Here is a 19,174-nt window from a genome sequence, read left to right as displayed (position 1 = left end):
AGGTCTACCAATGGAGGTCAGCGCGGCTGCAATGATCATTTGAAACAAGGACACACGGTTGACGTTTTGAATAATTATTGACATGTGGAGCGTCGAAGTGTTGACACAGTTGTGTGATTTCTCATCGTTTGTGTTTCACTTGGCAGGTGTCATTTGCGGCGTCGGATGAGAATCTCTGGACACGTGCGCTTCCACGGAATAAAGCTGTCGCGTGTTCAGAATTTGGAGTCGGAGGCCGGGCCAATCAGAGGAACTGGGGGGTTGCTTTGCTGAGGCCGATCTTCGTTTTGGATAATCTGACGCCATCGCAGCAAGCACGATGGTCCTGTCTCAGAGACAACGGGATGAGCTGTGAGTACCCCACGCCGCTGATATTGATTGGTGGAGAGTGCCTTATTCTGCGCTGTCAGCAACTAACCCAGGACGTGTCCGGTGCGGTCTGGCAATAAGAAATGCAAGCTCTCCGTTTGCAACACAATGCACCCGTTTTATTTTTAGTGCGAGGGAGTCCCATGACACCTTTTGGGTCCCAGTTTTAGACTCGGGTTGCCAATGCGCTCGGCTGAGGATGCTGTTTTCAATTTGTAAAACTAAATCCAATTTTGACTTACGCTGTGCGTGTGGTGGACATAACTGCTCGGTGTGTCGTGTATCTGGGGCAACGTTAAGATTGTTTGCTTGGCATGTCGCTGTTGCTAAACCTCATTGCTGCTGTTGGCCATTTTGTAGTGTGATAAATCATTAGCTTTTGTGCCTTATTAAAGAAAAATTGTATGTTTAACAAAAGTTGTCCTGCCGTTTTGCGTCAAGTTATGTTTTAAATGTGTATAATCTTTTCACATTTCGTTGCATGTTTGTAGTCTTTTTTTTACTGGCCAAAATGGTTGTCATTGACTCCTGCCAAAGGTTTCGGTATTGCTGGTTGTAATGGAGGTGTGCGATTATGCGCTGATGCACCCTGCATTTTTCAGTACCTAGGTCAGCACGGTTTATTTAAGCTGGTTATCGACACAAGCAAGGAAACACTGCCGTTCAACATGCCAACACATAATCAATGTATTATCTTTGTGAACACGACCTCGAATGCAACTTAATGAGCATAATCTTATTGGTATGGTGAAATGACATTGCTTGGAAGCAATTATTTGCAATGTATTAACAACTGTGCAATTACATATACTGTACTCGCCAGACTTTTTTTTTATTTGGTTTCGTGAATATTATATTTTAAGGCAAGTGAACATTTACAAATAGTGTTCATTTAGATTATCTTGCCTTAGAGCAAGACATTAACATTTGTAGGCAATTAATCGAGAGTCCATTGATGGGTTTATTATGGTCCGTTGGAAATGTGCACAGGCAGCTGCAGTGTATAGCATTGTTTTTGGGGGAATGTGAAGTACCCAGCTATATAACCATAACCCCAGCATCCGGTGGTTGCAGATGAAGTGGGTAAAGAATTGCAATGCTGCTGCTGCTACTGATGTCAGCCGATGACACATTACTGTGCTCTGTCCAGGCCCGCTGTGCAGTGCATGCACTGCCCCGACTAATTGGTATCGTTATAAGTGCTCCAATGACGTAGCCTCTTTTTCCACACGTCTTTTGTTCCTTCAGCTAAGTGCACTGTTAAAACTGATCTCAAATAGATTTAAGGAATTTGGCAAGCCCCGGCTACCTAGCTACCTATAAAATATGCATGTTGGAACTAAGGGAAATCTTGGCAAGTCGTCTGTTGAGATTGCGATGTGCAAAGGTTAAGTAAATAGAACGTTGTGCACTCCTGCTCTTAGGTAGTGTCTCGTGGATGGAACGTTTGTTCATAGTCTTAATATCAGTGTGCTGCAAGATTTCAGAAATGAAAGTAAATATTTTGAATTTTACATTTAAAAAACATGGTAAATTCTGTTTCATTTCAAGCTTTAGATATTGTACTGGTACTGTATTGACAATTCTCAAATCTTAAGACAATCTTACGGATGGCTTTACATTACGAAAAGTGTCTTTATATTTAACATTGTGTATGTAACTGTTGTCAGAAGAATACACAAATACGAAATGTCAGTGACGGAAATAGGCACAGGTTCTGACATGTCAGAGCCCAAATATTGATGCTTGTCTCTATACGATATACACACATAGCAACAATCCAATGTTTTTCTCACCATTTAATACAGCTTCTTACTGCTGTATGCATGACATGGTATTTTTCTCTATTTTACTGGGCTGCATTTCTCAAAAGTTTTCCACTCAAGTCCATTTTAAGCGTGGCACAGATTAGTGGAGCAGATGTGTGCATGCCAAGGTAAATGCTGTTTCAGGAATGTTGTTGCAAGGCTGTGATCATTCTTCATTAGGTCACACATTTTCAAACAAGCACCTGAAGGTGGTGGTCTGTTATTAGCATTCGACTTTACCTCGGCAAATATTTTTCTCTCTTTGTATTGGGTAAGCTTGTAGCCACGCTTAAATCTACAGAATGAAATATAGACCCTTTTTATCCCTTTTGAGGTGATTCATTTAACACATGGCTTTGATATAATACATCCATGTACACTACAATGTTATTGACCGTGCCAACATTCTTCATGTGTCAACTCGATTTAATGTAACGCTTTTGTAATATTTCAAAGCTCACATGCATTAAATAAATTAAGATTTTCCAATGAGCTAAAAATTTTGGTTAAATTTCTATTCCTTCATGTTTTCCTATCACATTTATCATCTTTCTTTAGAGATAAACTAAAACAACAAAAAATATTTACCAGCTGATGCCTACTGAGCTATATAGCTCTCTTTCAGAAGCGACCTGGCTACAAATAATAGCCCAATGAAGTGGCTTATGTGGAAATGTATAGCAGCCAAATATTCTAAACGCACATCTCTAAATGTGGAGTGAAAAACCGGAGGACCCGGGAGAACATGCAAAATCCAAATATACAGGCATCACGGTCAGAATCGAACCCATGAACTCCTGCATACCAGGCGAGGTTGTTAGCATCTCGCCACCATGGCATCCCCTAGAACTGGTGTTAAGATGCTAAGGCCATATTTTAAGTTTAATTTGCATCATTAAACATGGTTGCCACCCAAGCCAATACTAATTTAATATATTTAATCTTTACGAAGGAGCGTGCTGTCAAGCTCTACGCTTAAGGCTGAGTTTTTAGCCCATGTCACACTTCTGATTGGGCCATCGCATGGTATGTAAGGCCCACCCTGCAGAAAAACGCTGTGAACAGATTTACCTTGGCAAGCTAACAGATGGGGGGGGGAATACATGATACCAATTCTCCAAGATGGCTCATAGTGCAAGACTGCCTGTTTTAATCGTGGCTGAAGTGTGATTAGAATAGGAATTTGTGTGTGTGAACCTTGGACCTGTCGGCAAGCCACACCACCTTTGAACCAGCTGCTGCCCTTGCCTGGCACCACAAAGCTAGATTTCCCTGTAAACCAATTTTTGATCCCGCAGATATTTCCCTTGCAATACCAACGTCTTGTGGTTTTCCTCGTTTTGTTTCTGGAAGCTGCTGAATTGTAGATAATTTGTATTTTACAAAAAGCATTCTGTTCTCCAAATTAAATATATGGTTTCATCTGAAGTTGGTAGCCGTTGTCTTGTGGCAACAATTCTGATTTAATAATAGAAAATTACCACAACCTTTGTGTGGCAAAAGAACAAAACTAGCATGAATAGTAGTATTTACTTGCATTTTCTTGCTGGATTGCCTTTATGAATCTATTTTGGTGTCTGATCTGAACAGACTACATCTCCAAACATAACGTGCCACACAGCCTATGTGCTGCCGCATTCAACTTATGCCTTGTATATTAAAACAAAACAGTATTGTATTGCTTAGTTCTGATTGCCTGATTTGGTAACATCCCTTTTACTTAGGCATTGTAGTGGCCCAAAATGCCTTGATAAATCAGCAAGTGACAACTGTAAAGAACATGCAGTATTGGACAGCTTCCTTTGGTATTTTTTCTACAACTGGGTTTTCGTAAAAACAAATGCAAGGCTTAATGTACTGGAGTGGAATGCAGCACATTGTTTGGCATGGAGCAAAAAAATTAAAATGCTTTGGGGATCAGCTGCTAATGTGGCAAAGGGTTGCCCCATGATCAATGTTAAACAGAGTTGTGCTTTCACCTTGTAGCTTGGCAGCTGTGTGGATACAGAAAGACAGTGAAGTCATTCGAGACATGGTTTGTCATGGATGTGTAGATAAATGCGCTGCTGTTACTTTATTTGCACTTGCAGTACTCAAGGATGATGACTTATGACCATTTTAATAAGGAGGCATTGAAATCTTGCAACATCTCAAAGGTCTCGCTGTTCTCATGTTCACAATTGTGGCTTCAAGGGTGATTACGGCCGTTTTTTAGACTTTGTAACCATAGGGATTACAAGACGATATCTCCTTAAATAATTCTCAGTCTGAATGCATCTGTATTTGCGCTGTGTAAAGTGGTTCAAAGACAAGGTCTGCTTGCAGTTACTCAGTATGAAGAATTTATAGTCCATCTTATACAACATGGACTACATTTTACGACTTGGGTCCGTTTGACAAACGGGGGGGGGGGGGGGTGGAAACACACCCCCAAAATGTTGTACACCTATTGTTTCAATTTACCAAGGGTTATGTGGAATTAAATTTGGAACCTTAAATGCCACGTCAAGCTCATTGCATTTGAATGAAATTCAATCCACTCCACAACACAAAGGAATGTTTGATCATGGTAGCAGAAAATTCCGGTATTGAAATATTCTTGGCAAAAATGAAGCACTGAAAAAAATATGTACTCGTGAAAAGCTGAAGATAAGTAAATAGGATTTTTGCTAAGGAATGGTAAACCACTGCTTACATTTCAGTGTGATTCTACATGGTAACCATAGCAGGTATGGACAGGTAGTCACGTGAAGTCACTGCTTAGAGCTGCAACTGATGTTTTTCTGTATCACTTGTTGCTAGGTCACCTGATGAGTGTGTTTATACTGACGTAGATATCGCAAATCATGGAACAGTTTTATGTCAATATTTGTGGCTCTTTTCATTTTGACCTTCTTACACATCAGACATACTGAGATACAATGGCGCAACTGGTTTTATTTACAGTAACATTTGTTTTCAATTCCCTCTTTTGAGAAATGTTTTTAGAAAGACAGTAATTTTAAAACTGAGCAACTCAAGAGTGAAAAGCTGAAGATGGGGAAATCATAACTGGTGGTCAAAATGAGATGATCCAACACCATATAATGAATTTGGATTTAAATTTGGATTTAGAATTGTATATCTGAATGAGATGTTGATATATACCATAGAATGAATTATGGGTGATGGCATCTTTAATCACCACTGTCTTAAATGTTTAATAACACGGCACCGTTATTTATTGCATTATATTTCCTCTTTAATGTAATTTGGTGTGAGACCTAATGATACGTGTAAAAGAGGCGCACAAACAAACGTTAATTTGAAATAATGGATAGTGTACATCTAGTACCCATACATTCACATTGAGAGATGAAGTCAAACAATTGTTATCTAAATGCGCTAAACTGAGTAGTCACTGCCATTCATCGTTAAAATCGAGTTGTCTAAGAGCTTTTTCAGTTCTTTTCAAATGTCTATTTTGCAAAATCCATTTAAAAGCATATTTACCAATGCTTAGCTTTTCGTCGTAGCCAAAGAATCTTGCTGTGGCAACCTTGCTTCATTTGTCTTACATTCAGTGAATTGTATGGGGTTGTTTATCTATGTGGATGCGTGAGAACACTGGCATGAAAAAAAAGATGTAATTTTCAGTGTCATTATCCACGCTAAGCATGTATATAAAGTGGTGCACTAAAGCCACTGAACCTCGGCATTTAGACACTAGTTGATTGCGTTATGTATGTTTCGAAACATACACTTGTTTTTTTATTTCTCTTTGAATTGTATATCTGAATGAGATGTTGATATATCTCAATAATGCCTAACTGAAATTCATAATCCATTCCTTCATGAGTAAAATGTGATTTGGTTGTTGAGGTCTTGCATCCATGTTTGTGCATTATCCATGCTGATAGCTTGGTGTTTTGAGTTTTGTGTGCACCATGTAATAATTTATTTGAGCCGCTTTAGGTGGAAAGGTTCCCAAATGTAATGATTTTGATCTAATCCCAATCAATGCAAATGCTGCAGAGACATTTGTTGAGTCCCACTTGACTCTGGGTCCTGAACTGCACAGCTGGAAGTGCACCCTCTGGTGGATAAAAGTAGAAGCCTATTTGGATGTCATCGAGTGTTTCGGTACGTGGCTGTTGCAGCCATTGTGCTGTGCGGATGCTGAGGATTTCAGAAATGTTAAATGCTCCGAGAAATTACACTGTTGGTGCACTTGCTGAACTTCAAATCGCCATAAGAATGTCAGCGCATGAGCAAGTGAGCATATCAACTCGAACTGAGTCTATGTTAACATAGAACATGTGAGCTCTGTGGCCTTTGTTGAGCAGAAGTTGTCAAGCCTGTGTATTAGTGGTTTGATAATTCACAAGTTAGAGAACCAAACATGAAACACATTCTTCAGTAGATCCTGTGAGAGGAGTAAGACCTTTCAGTCATGGTTTTGACCTTTATCATTGTCAAGCTCTCAGATGTACTAATTGATCAACACGTGGAATTTGGTTATTTACACTTGACAAATATAAGGCTAGTAGCAACCCTTATTCAGCAGCACACATTTTATTTAAAAAAACTCGTTTGATTTGTGTGGTACCTTCCAAAAGTTAGTGTCCAGAAGGATACAAGAATATAAGGTATCCCTATTTTTATAAACTTATTTAATTACTCAAATATACACTTATCCTGTTTTGTACACTATTATTCTGGAATTCACTTCTAAATGGATGTTTTTCTATGAAAAATGTAAGTAATGGTTTGTTGGTTAATATTGTTGCTATGCCTGCTCCATATTTTGGGGTAATTTTCAACGAGTGTGAACTTGTCACATGGCCTAGAGCTATAGACTTGTCATTGACTTGTCAGACGATGACAAACCTGGTTCCGCCTACCCAGAGACCACGGAATTTTCTAGCCACTGTATTATTGCACTCCACAGTGATGTGAGGTCATGTTCGTGTAACTGCCATCGCAGGTGTATGCAACTGTACAGATTAATTGTGATTCAGGACTAGATTAATGAGGCGGTTCCTGCCATGTTGCAAGCATTTGCAAATAAGGCCGTTGAAGTTGGAGTAAGGTGCGCCCGGTGTAAAATGTAGTGTGTGAAATACATCGCCCATTGCTCATTCAGACGTTAATGTTAACAAAGTTACTGGAACCCTTGGAGTGTGATGAACCAGTTTCAATGTCATGTTGTTAATTTACATGGAATCTTATTCGCCAAGTTTTTTTTATACTTTTGGCCTCATTTTATAGCCATGACAACCTCTGCCCCCACCAACATGAGTGAGTAGTGTTGTATAGTCATATAGGTAGACTGATAAAATCCAGACCAGAAGTTTGTTCGGTTTCTCAGTCTGCTTGTCCTGGTGATGGCCATGGCGGCAGCATGTTGAGTCGGATGGTCCAGACCTCCCTTTCCCTGGCGACAGACTCCAGCTTTTCTTGGGGAATTCTCGGGCGGTGACCAGGCCAGCCGAGTGACATTGTCCCGCCAACGTGTCCTGGGCTGGCCCCGGGGTCTTCGCCCAGTGGGACGTACTGCCCGGTAGAGTTCCAAGGGGAGTCCACCCGGGGGGCATCCTTACCAGGTGCCCAAACCACCTGAACTGGTGCCCCCAAACCACCTCAGACCAGAAGATAAATGCTTGAAATAGACGTCCAGCAGCACGTACCTCCCGCCACCTTGAATCCCTTCAGCTTACCATAATCTTTTATTAACCCCAAACGACGCCTGGAGCTTGCAAGTCGTCTGACCTGCAGACTCATGGTTGAGGACTCCTATACTAGTTCATATTACAGACCGTTAAGGACCAACATAGATTTGTTCAGTTGAACTGTTGTCAGGAGGTGTTACATTCACCTCTGCTAAAATGCATTGTTCTGTCAAAGCCTTCAATGCAAATAAATGCTAATTATGCATCATATACTTGTTGGAACCCAGACGTTCTGATTATTTAAAGCAATTTGCAGTATTCTGCGAAATAATTGACAATGTTGCTTTCTTATGGGAATGGAATCTTAATCTGTTTCCATTAAAGTCCAATTAAGAAAGGCCAATGTAATGACTTTTGGCACAGATGGTTAGCTTATATCGCAGCTTGATTGGCCTAATTATGCGTTGGCCTGAATTATGCAGATCCTTTAACGGGGCTATCAAGGTTAATTACCATCAGCGTTTGTTAGTGGCGCCCCTTCTGTCTGAAAATGAGTGCTGTCATGATCTGAAAATTCCTGCCACTACTGGGCAAACAGTGCCACGTGCGGTAATGGGTTTTGTTAACCAAGCAGTCACGCTTCTAATGAAACGGAGGATGGCTTGGAAGATGCAATGAATGGTTAGAGCGATGGCCCATTTGGCAGCACGAGTTTCCATCCGGGTCACAATATTTATTTGAACCGAAATTATTGGCACCAGCTGCTGATCAAAGTATTGTCCCACACGTGGCTCATTAGTATGTTTAAATTAGAATGAAATTTAAGGGCGTTTATATTTGATATACTATGTAAATGCTTGTTAAATGACCCTGCCTGCCATTCAAATTCCTAAATTCTGTAGACACTTTGGACACGAACTGACCTACAATATAAGAGAAGTGTTAGAAAAGGCATTTTCAGCCATGCAGAATGTTTAAATTTTCCTATAAATAATGTATCTCAAAATATCTCGTTTTTAAGTTTTAATGTCACGAATTAAAGCTTGTATATTATTTGTGTGTGTTCTATTAGATCTTTTTAGTTTTGGTTAGCAATTGGCTCAGATTTGGTATTAAATAAATGTACTTTCATGCTTAGCGATATATCAAACTTTGCAATAGTGTTTCACTTTTTAGATGGAGCAAAGAATTTTGCATTTACAAGTACATTGCTTTTTTCACAATCTGTTATCATTCTATGGGCAGTATTTCAGCTAATGTTCTTTGGTGACAACCACGTGTATGTAGATAGTGACACGTGGCATGTAATTTAATGTTACGAATATCAGTAAAAAGAAAAAAAATTCTGAAACGTGTTTTTGTTCCCTGATCGTAAGAATCTTGATTCATGTTAAGTTTCTACTTTTGCGCGATTTTTTCTCTCTTGATTAAACATTTATGGAACGGTAAAAGCAAAAGGGAACACTGATAATTGCATTTCAATATGCATTGCAATTCCAATCCCAGGGCTCTGCTTGCTTTTCAGAACACATAATTTAATGATGGTATGGAAGAGGCATTTATTATTGGTCCTTGAAGCCCTCTGTTGTTATTCCTTCAGAAATTTTCACTTCGAGGATAAAAAAAAATTGCACATTGGAGAAGAAACTACCCAACATTTGTTGAGAACCCACGGTTTCGATGACTTTTGAAGACTGGGATTTGCGGTGATGATGTCGGCGCAGCTGGCTTCACTGCGGTGACATTTGCAGGGGCATTAGCACTGAGCCACATGGCTACCTCGCAGGACCACAATCTCGCTTGGAATTGCTTTTTTGTACTGAATGGCGAAAAGGTCAAAACGTGAATACTCCAGAGAACTGTCAGAGCAGTGGAGATGCAACGTTCAACCAAATTCCCCCCCCCCCCCCCCACTAGCATTGCATTGTATTTCGCCTAATTGACAAAAAAGATACACAGCTATTCTATAAAGTGGCTAATTGTGGTAAACCAATTATCACGGTTGGGCTACGTACGGTATGTAAGAAGTTCAACATACAACTTGAATAATCTCCGAAAGGATGCATTGAGTGTGCACCATATGTGACTATCATTTGTTTTTACTGTCAGATGAGGTTAATCCAAAGTAGGAATTAATTAAATCTGAAACGTGATCAAGAAGGTGAACGTATGCTTGGAGATGCGTGGAAATTGTCACCGTCAAACTGTTTGAAATACATTTTCCTGTGCCGTCACATAAATACGTCACGCAAAATAAAATCCAGACCAGAAGACACATTTTGAAATAGGCATCCAGCATGGACCTCTTGCCACCTTGAATCTTTGCAGATTACTTTAGTCCTTTATTAACCCCCTAACGACGTCTGGAGCTTGCAAGTGGACTGTCTTACAGACTCATGGTTGAGGACTCCTATACTAGTTAATATTTAAGACCATTAAGGACCAACATAGATTGATTCACTTGAACTGTTGTCAGGAAGTTGTCACAGTCACCTCTGCCAACATGGATTGTTCCGTCAAAACCTTCAATGCAAATAAATGCTAAGGAATTGTGCTTGCGTTCATTAAACATTTATACTCGATATTTTGGACGATAATATTTTTTTTGCTACTCAACTGACTGATGCCCAGCTCCGAGGCCTTAATTGTTCAGACATTCCTGAGTAAACAACTCTTCTTAATAATTGGAGATTGCAGCCGAATGTTTTGCGTTAAGCTAGACCATTGTAGGGAGAAACTGGGAAGTCGTCTGATGTCGCCTCCACATTGTTCCATTGTGAGGACTACAGAACTGGCACGTGTTTCCCACGGTAGATGTACAGTCGTTGCTGAAAGACACAGATGGTGTATGCTTGTGTCAGAACATTACTCCACCTGTCATATTTGAGATCTACTGAATATATATTTCGATGTAGACGACATGAAAGTACAGTTTGGCAATTTGAGAGATGAAACTGTAAGCAGAAATCTACTGATGATTTACTGTGTTTCCACCTGAATCCGAATGGTACGTGAATATGATTTGCAATTCATGTGTTTAATCACGCATTTATTTCAGAACTTGTAATTGTATTACAATCAAACCGTTGATAAGGATTTTCTTGATTTAAATCCCTTGAAGTATAGTTTTTTCCTGTAAGTGGCCGACGACATCGGTGTTAATTAGGCAAGCTCATACATGCATAGTTATTAAATAGAGCCCCACATCTGTTGCCATGGTTCTGTCTGGGGTGTATTACCATTCACGTATAGACCCGTGTTAATTAGCGACTACACCCTTCTTTCTCTGTAGCTCAGCGCACAATTCTGCTGGTGATTATCTGCTTTTCGGATTGTTCCTGTTGGCATGGATCAGTTGAAACACTCCTGGTTATTTTAAACGTTACCAGTTTAAGCTAGTAGGTGCAAACCACTGCTAGACTACACCGAAGCAACGGTTTAACAACCGCAGCCGACTAGTAATTGTGAAGGGAAAATACTTGCAGTCTGTATCATGCTGTAATGTGGATATGAAACTGCATTACAAGGTTATTTACCTAGTTCCCAAATCAAATATTGAACTGAAACTGGAGTATATGAATACCAACAATAGTTATCTGTTTAAAATTGATACCAGGATAGCTTTTAGATATACTGTATTTGAATAATGTATTTGTATGATGATCTTTTATCGACTCAACCTGTGACAAAAGGACAGAAGAAAGAAAAATGGCTGAAGGTAAAATGTGTACGTTGGCTACAACCACTTGCGTGCCATGCCAACTTTAAAGGTGTTTTCTGACGGCAAATGCCCCAACAATATACAAGGCCGAACAGGAGATGGTTGTCTTTTTGCATGCTTGTGCCATAGGTGAGCAGCGGTGTTTGTGGTTGTGTTACAGAAATAGAGCCATTGCAGACTATCTCCGCTCGAATGGTTACGAGGAGGCGTACACCACCTTCAGGAAGGAGGCTGAATTGGACAATGTGCGTAAGAATGCAGTCACGTCACAGTTATGCGCTCACATTCTGGTAATACACGTGCGTTATACAACGTTGAACACAGTGATTGTACTTCAGTGGCACGTGTCCTATATTTTTGAACACTTTCACAGCAGGGGGCATTCGATGGAATGTAATGCTTTACAACCTTGCGAAATAAACTTTTGCGAACGAGTGAATGTAAACTGCTCGAGTAGGTAATTGTCTGGCAGGGTTATTACCCCGTGTAGGAAATTGTGGCTTCCAAAATGGCTCCAAAATTTTCCAAGGTGCTGTCTTGCACAGTGCCACTACACTGTTATTTCCAGTCACATCTCATTTTCTGTCATGTGACATACAAGTGTGCAGAGATAAACTGATCATTTCACAGTGATTAAATAATTTATTAAGTACGTTCTTAAATGTGGAATGAAATATTCTTGTAATGTTTCCCCGTTGGGTACTTGTTACCGTATTGCATTTTCAGTAAACGCAGCTTGACTGCTACATCATGGGACCTCCTTTGCCAGTACCAAAATATGAGAATAGGTTTTACCCTTTTTTCTGGCAACGAAAAACAACTGTTAAGATGTTAAAACACCAAACTGAAACCTTATACAAGGAATCATGTCTGCATTAACCACAATACTTGTGGTCAGAATGCAAACAAAAAACATTTTCTGATAATATATGCATGGACTTTGAAGCTGATTGGTCCACCGTTTTGAGACGAGGCTCAAAAGAAAGCTGTCTCTGGTGTGGACCAGTTTCAAGGACAATGCATATCTTATCAGAGAATGTTTTTTTTTGCATTCTGAGCACAAGCATTGTGGTTAATGCAGACATGATTCTGTGTAAAAGGTTTCAGTTTGGTGTTTTAACATCTACATGTTTTGTTGCCAGAAAAAAGGGGAAAACCTATTCTCACAGCTTGACTTGGTTGACATTGCACGCCCTTCTGCACAGCTTGAGTGTGCCGTGCACAAAGGAAGCTCAGTAAATGCTATTTTTGTTCCTCCGAGGAGAGATGAGGCTGCATCTGCCATTCACAGAATGAACACCCTTTTATAACCAAATATACACCACTGATTATGTTTCTCTTCAATAAATTCTTGTCCTGTGTTCAATTGGAAATTAGACTGACACCTTCCTACAAAGGAAACCAGGGTAACCGTCGATACAGAGGGACCGTTTATCAGTGCACAGAGCAGTATGAAGAATGTCCATGCTTGGACTTGCACGGAAAGACAGAGGAACATGTGGACGAGAAGATGCAAGCAAGTTCTAAACATAATATTGACTGACGATGTGTACGTGGACGATGGCAGGACATGCACTGCAAGGAATGATGGCTAGTAGTTGAAGCGCCCTTGAGTAACAGCCACCGTTTGGAGATGGAGCTATCAAATCAGTTTGTGCAGGTGCTTAAAAGTATTGTTAGATTGCAAGAACAATGTCATTGATTTTGGGTAATTTATTTAAGAAGACTAAAGTCACTAATTTGGGTGTTACTTCTACAGATCTACTGTTAAATTCATCCTACATGGATATAAGTTTGTCATGCAAGGGATGACATATTTGCAGTCGGTCAATTACCATAATCATATAGCAGTTTGCATAATAGTGGAATAATTCCAATGTCATATATCAATCTATTTTAATATGAACACGTTAAGGTTTAATGGAACTAAGTGTCTTAATTCAGGAACCAGCTATCATGGTGATGTTAACATTTTACCTTGCATGGTTTGTACACATTGCTCTTCCCACAGCCTGGCCAATTTCAATCAAAACTGTGCCTTGCCAATATTTCTTGTTTAGTTTAATTGTCTCGGTGACATCCACGCTTCCTTCACAGATCATTTTGCTGGGGTGTGTTAGCAATCTTGGATCTGTTTATTGAGTGCCACCAAGACATTTACCCTGTACTTTGCTGGTGAATATTAAGCAGGCTGTGGGGCACCTGTGGTAAGGGATTGTGGTACTCTCTGTAATAAGAATGGAATATATGGTGTTTGATGTTATAAAAACACAAAGCTACTCTACCCTGATATTGACTTTCATTAAAGCTTCACGTAAGCACCCGATTGTGTGTACGCACCTAACACTAATTTTTGATGTGTCCGAATGGATTTTTAGGTTGTGTTTCTAAAATAATATATTGTTGGTGCGTGTCTGATGCTCACGTTTGCCTTGTTTTGTAGAATGAAGAGCTGGATAAAAAGTTTGCTGGACTGTTGGAGAAGAAATGGACTTCTGTCATTAGGCTACAGAAAAAGGTGATTGAATGTGATGACGCATTTGGAACCTGCGAACCATATTTAGAATAGAAAAGCCATTGGACTGCATGGTTGCTTAGGAACATCGTGCATGAGCAGGTTTACCGTGACATTCAAACACGGAAACTTTTAAAAGTGCAGAGACAATGCGTGGACATTTCCTTCAAAGGCATCTGCTGTAAATTCTTAACATTTTAAGGTGACATTTTCTATATGATGCACAATTCCGTGCCCTCGCATGCATGTGCATACCAGCTTTGTACAGTTTTTAAGGCTGTTGGCTAAGAATCAGGCTTTTAAGGACCGTAAGAGAGGATGTTACGTGGTACTTCTGTGGTTATACATCATCGTTTCTATTTTATTAGTGATCTAGGCATTCAGACTTGTTTCCCAGTTAATGGCGATACCTTCCTACTGGAGAATATGTTAGTATTTTTAAACTAAATGTAATATCTATGCCTGTTAATAAAATCACAAAGCATGTATGAGATGGCATTTTAACCCTAGAAGACAATCGTAAATTACTTTTTATTCGGGGCACAGATATAGTTTATGTTCTCCACAACGACGGCAGTGATTATTTTGTGTCCTAACTGAGACGTACATGAGGCATACTTGGGCAAGGCAGGGTACAACTCCACCTTGAATCGAGCGTGTACGTATGTTGAACTTCTTTCGCACCGTACGTAACCAAACGTGCTAATCGGAGGTGCGGCGGAGGGAAGGACAACAAACTAAACACAAAGATCAATTCTAAAGAAATGAGTTTTCAATCGAGATTTAAAAGTGCATAGCTCCCAGTGTACTCCGAATATTGGAAGGGAAGAGTGTTCCAGACTGCCGCAGAAGCGCATCTGAGAGCGGCGCGATGCCCGCTGCACCTGCGAGGATGCCCGGAGTCGGTGTGGCGACGGTGGTTCGTGCTCCTCGTCTGGCAGGTGATGGAGCTGGAGTCGAAGTTGAACGAGGCGAAGGAGGAGTTTGTGTCGGGCGGGGGGCCCCTCGGGGGCCAACGACGCGACCCCAGCGAGTGGATCCCGCGCCCGCCGGAAAAGTACGCGCTGAGTGGGCACCGCAGCCCCGTGACGCGCGTCATCTTCCACCCCGTGTTCAGCGTCATCGTGTCCGCCTCGGAGGACGCCACCATCAAGGTGCGTGCGCCGGTGCAAACCGCGTGTTTGGGTTGCACTTCTCATTCCCAAATGATTTGCCATGCCCTTTGTTGTTGCCTTGTCCCGATTAGCACGGTCGGCTACGTACGGCTGCGAATGATGTTCAACGTACGTATGAAGGTCAGGCAAGGTCTGCTTTACTGTAGCCTCATTAACTGACAATTGGAGGTGAGGTAATAAAAATGAGATCTTTGGCCTTTATGATCATGTGTTGAGACCAAATGTTTATTTTTGAAGTTAGACCTGATTTTGAATAAATTTAAAGAACACATTCTTACGTATAAAAACACCATTTGAAAATAACACTTGCCAATAAATAAAAATGTGATTGACAGCATCGTCCCCTAAAAAGATTAAAATATAAGTAACATTAACTGTTCACCTGTGTTTTAGCGAAACAAATTGGTCACATGAAGTGGGAGTGCTTAAAATCGTTCATGGCAGATTGTGCTGCTGAGAAGTGGTTTCTGGGGAGTTGAGTAATCTTGAACAGGTGCTGGAACAATTTCGTGATTCCTTTTTTAATTTTGCCGAGGTCTATGTCCTGGAGCTGCGAGAGAGTGGGATCTCTTTCCGTGGTTTCGTCACGTTTTTGGCACGCATTGGCGTTTGTAAGGGTGTGACCAACAAATGTGTTTTGTTGAGGGTGCAATGTATGTGTTTCCATGGTGATTGTTCAGTTGAGGGCAGTGATCCTTTCCCCGAAGAGTCCTAAAAAAATGCATGCCATGGCTAAGGCAATTGCATCACACAAGATCCATTGCAGTATGCACATTTTCGAAAGTAACATTGTTCTTTTTATTTGCAGTTTTATACATCCAAATTGCCATTTTCAGGAAGTGGAGTTTACGTAAAAATTTGACTTCCAATCATCTTGAGCTAAAACTGTAATACTGTTTGTCCAGTCTTGTATCTGTTTTGATACTGCTTCCGTGGTATAATTGCAATATAATTACACGGGAGCGATTGGATTGATTTGCCTATGGTGACCTCGTGTGGACTGATGCATGCAGGTGTGGGATTACGAAACGGGTGACTTTGAGCGCACCTTGAAGGGACACACGGACTCGGTGCAAGACATCTCCTTCGACCTCTCGGGCAAGATGCTGGCTTCCTGCTCAGCCGACATGACCGTCAAACTCTGGGACTTCCAGAGCTTCGAGTGCCTGCGCACGATGCACGGTGCGCCACTACCACCTTTCCTTTGCGGACGTTTGTACTGCTCGTGTTGCTCCTCAATTTGGTAGCCTCCACGGAATTGAATACGTTACATGGACGCTTCAACACACACCGTCGTATTCTACACACCACAAGATATTAACCTGCAATCTCGCCTTAGAATGAGCAGAGAGCAAAAACCGCACCCTCGCCATAAACCTTCCGAACGGTCAATCTCCTTTTCAGCCCTACCGCCGAACACCACACTGATCGGATCACGCCATACCATCACCTGGTATGGCATATATACGCAAACTTTATAGCAGAGGTCGCAAACGGGTTTTGATTCCTTACCCGTACCCGGCCGCACCAGGGTCGCAAACGGGTACCCGTACCCGGCTGGGTACGGGTAACCGGGTACGGGTATCGGGTACCTGATTGCGACCTCTGGGATGAAGCCATGTTGCAGGCGCGGGTGGGTTGATTCTCGGAACTTGAATTGTGAGAAGAGACAAGACTTTGGGAAATGAGTGACAAACGGTTACTCACCAGTGACTCGCGGCCTTCTCACTCATTGGTTGGGGTGAGTTACGTGCGGCTACCCGTACCCGGTCGGGTATGGGTAGCCAGGTGAACAGGGTAGCCGGGTATCGGGTAGGGTACGGGTATCAGGTACCCGATTGCGACCTCTGCTTTCTAGCCAGGTAAGATCCAGTTGAGAAGGAGACTTGGGGTGCAATGAATATAGAAGGACAAATTATACAAGTTTAGAAAACAAAGGTTAGGAAAAAACAATCAATCTCAACAAAATACATGTAAATAAATATAACATACAGCATGCTAACATTGCACTTCTTGAATGTGGGAAGAAGAGACCTTTCTGCAGGATTTTCAAAGTTTTCCTCAACTTGGAATTCCATCGGGCGGTTGTCTGCATAAGAAATATTTAGAATGAAAAACACTCCTGACGGTGAGGTCAGGGGGGGGGGTGGGCATTACCTGGACATCTGTGAAAAAGAGCTTTATAGATCATCGGATTCTTCCAGTATAAATAAATATTCTGATAATGCACGCACACAACAGCAGCCTCTTGCATCACGTCCTCCTGCTTTCTCCTCAGGTTTTTCTTTCTTTTGGGACACCTTAGCCAAAAGTTTTATTCTGAATATTGAAATAAATAAAATCACCGCAGTGAGCCCAGGAACCATGGCTGCTTGTCTCTCCTCACAACTCGCTGTCGCCGTGCGTTCCGCAGGCCACGACCACAACGTGTCTTCGGTGGCCTTCATGCCAAATGGAGACCACCTGGTGTCGGCCTCGCGCGACAAGACCATGAAGATGTGGGAGGTGCAGACTGGGTGCGTGTCATGCACACACTGGCTCCCACATAGGTTCCTTTAGTTCAGTGGTTCTTAACCTTTACTGCAGCCTTGCAAACCTTTGGTTCTCAATCGTCAAAAAAGTATAATGTTAATAAATACATAGGTTTGATGAAACAAAATATTTGCACTTACGTGGCCATGCTTAGTTTATGTTTCAATGATTTACCTTTAAAAAAATCTGGCCATGTCACGCACCCCCAAAAAGGGCATCTTGCACCCACAAGGGGTGCATGCACCCCAGGTTAAGAACCACATCTTTAGAGAACCTCTTCTTGGTTCTTTCGGTAAAGTCACGTAGAAGGAAAATAATATAAATAAAACATAATAAAATAATTATCACGACGTTTCGGCCACAACGCAAGCAGCCGTCTTCAGGTGGAGAACAGGTCTGTCGAGAAGGCAGAATCTGTTCTTCACCTGAGGACGGCTGCTTGCGTTGTGGCCGAAACGTCGTGAGAATTATTTTATTATGTTTTATTATTTTATTATTTCCCTTCTACGTGACTTTACCGAAAGAACCAAGAAGATGAATCCCTGCAGTCACGAAAGCTTTAAATCGAAATCTTTAGAGAACTCAACATATTTTTTTACTAATAGTTTTTTTTTATTCTACAACATCCCGGGCAGAATGTGAGCAATAACAATGAAAGAAGGAGGCATGGAAATTCCGTGGGCAGAAGCCCAAACACAGAGTTGGGGGGGAAAGGCAGAAAAAGAGAATGCAGCCTTTTAATCCAAAGGCTTTTTCCTTGTTTTGAAATGGATTTCTGATACTGGATATTCATTTGACACGCATTCCAGAGGTTCACAATAGCATGTAATGACTCGGATTAGTTTGTTCTCATGCGCAAAAGAAACGTGTAATAATGTAAGAAATCCTATAAGAACATTCTTACACATTTCTTTGAACAGTGCATTCTTCTTTATGTTTTTATTTTATATTTTATTCGCTTTAGGGGAATAGCCAGAACCAATGAGACAGACAACACTGGTCATGCAAGACCACACAATCTACAATTGTATAAAGCCTCTTGAAGAATTACATTGCGATCCCGAATTGAAGCCCTTAATTAAATCGCTGTTACATGTCTAGCTCTCGTTCCCTGGAGGCGGTGTTCATGATGAGTCAAGAGGGGACACCCCCCCCCCCACTCCACCATCTTGATACGTGCTTGTGTTCCCCCCTGACTCGCGGTAACAGATACTGCGTGAAGACGTTCACGGGCCACCGCGAGTGGGTGCGCATGGTCCGGCCCAATCAGGACGGGTCGCTCATCGCCAGCTGCTCCAACGACCAGACTGTGCGCGTGTGGGTGACGGCCACCAAGGAGTGCAAGGCAGAACTGCGCGAGCATGAGCACGTGGTGGAGTGTGTGAGCTGGGCGCCCGACACCG

At 41.5% G+C, this 19,174-nt stretch overlaps 1 protein-coding gene across 1 annotated transcript in view; it reads left to right on the top strand.

The window, feature by feature from the left end:
* PAFAH1B1 (platelet activating factor acetylhydrolase 1b regulatory subunit 1) overlaps positions 1-19,174 on the top strand; it is a 29,890-nt gene that overhangs the window by 1,856 nt on the left and 8,860 nt on the right. Inside the window, exons 2-8 of the mRNA XM_061562077.1 lie at positions 147-351; positions 11,710-11,794; positions 13,993-14,067; positions 15,006-15,218; positions 16,253-16,421; positions 17,653-17,755; positions 18,981-19,174. The exon at positions 18,981-19,174 is cut by the window's right edge and continues 15 nt beyond it. Of these exons, the coding sequence (XP_061418061.1) occupies positions 320-351; positions 11,710-11,794; positions 13,993-14,067; positions 15,006-15,218; positions 16,253-16,421; positions 17,653-17,755; positions 18,981-19,174 (871 nt within the window). The 5' untranslated portion in view covers positions 147-319. The remainder of the gene's footprint in view (positions 1-146; positions 352-11,709; positions 11,795-13,992; positions 14,068-15,005; positions 15,219-16,252; positions 16,422-17,652; positions 17,756-18,980) is intronic.

This window comes from Lethenteron reissneri, chromosome 28, assembly GCF_015708825.2.
Source record: "Lethenteron reissneri isolate LAM-NWPU_2019-01 chromosome 28, ASM1570882v1, whole genome shotgun sequence".
In the NCBI taxonomy this organism is placed as follows: Eukaryota; Metazoa; Chordata; class Hyperoartia; order Petromyzontiformes; family Petromyzontidae; genus Lethenteron; species Lethenteron reissneri.
Note: the sequence above shows the minus strand (reverse complement) of the source record. Positions and strands in the feature narration are given on the sequence as shown.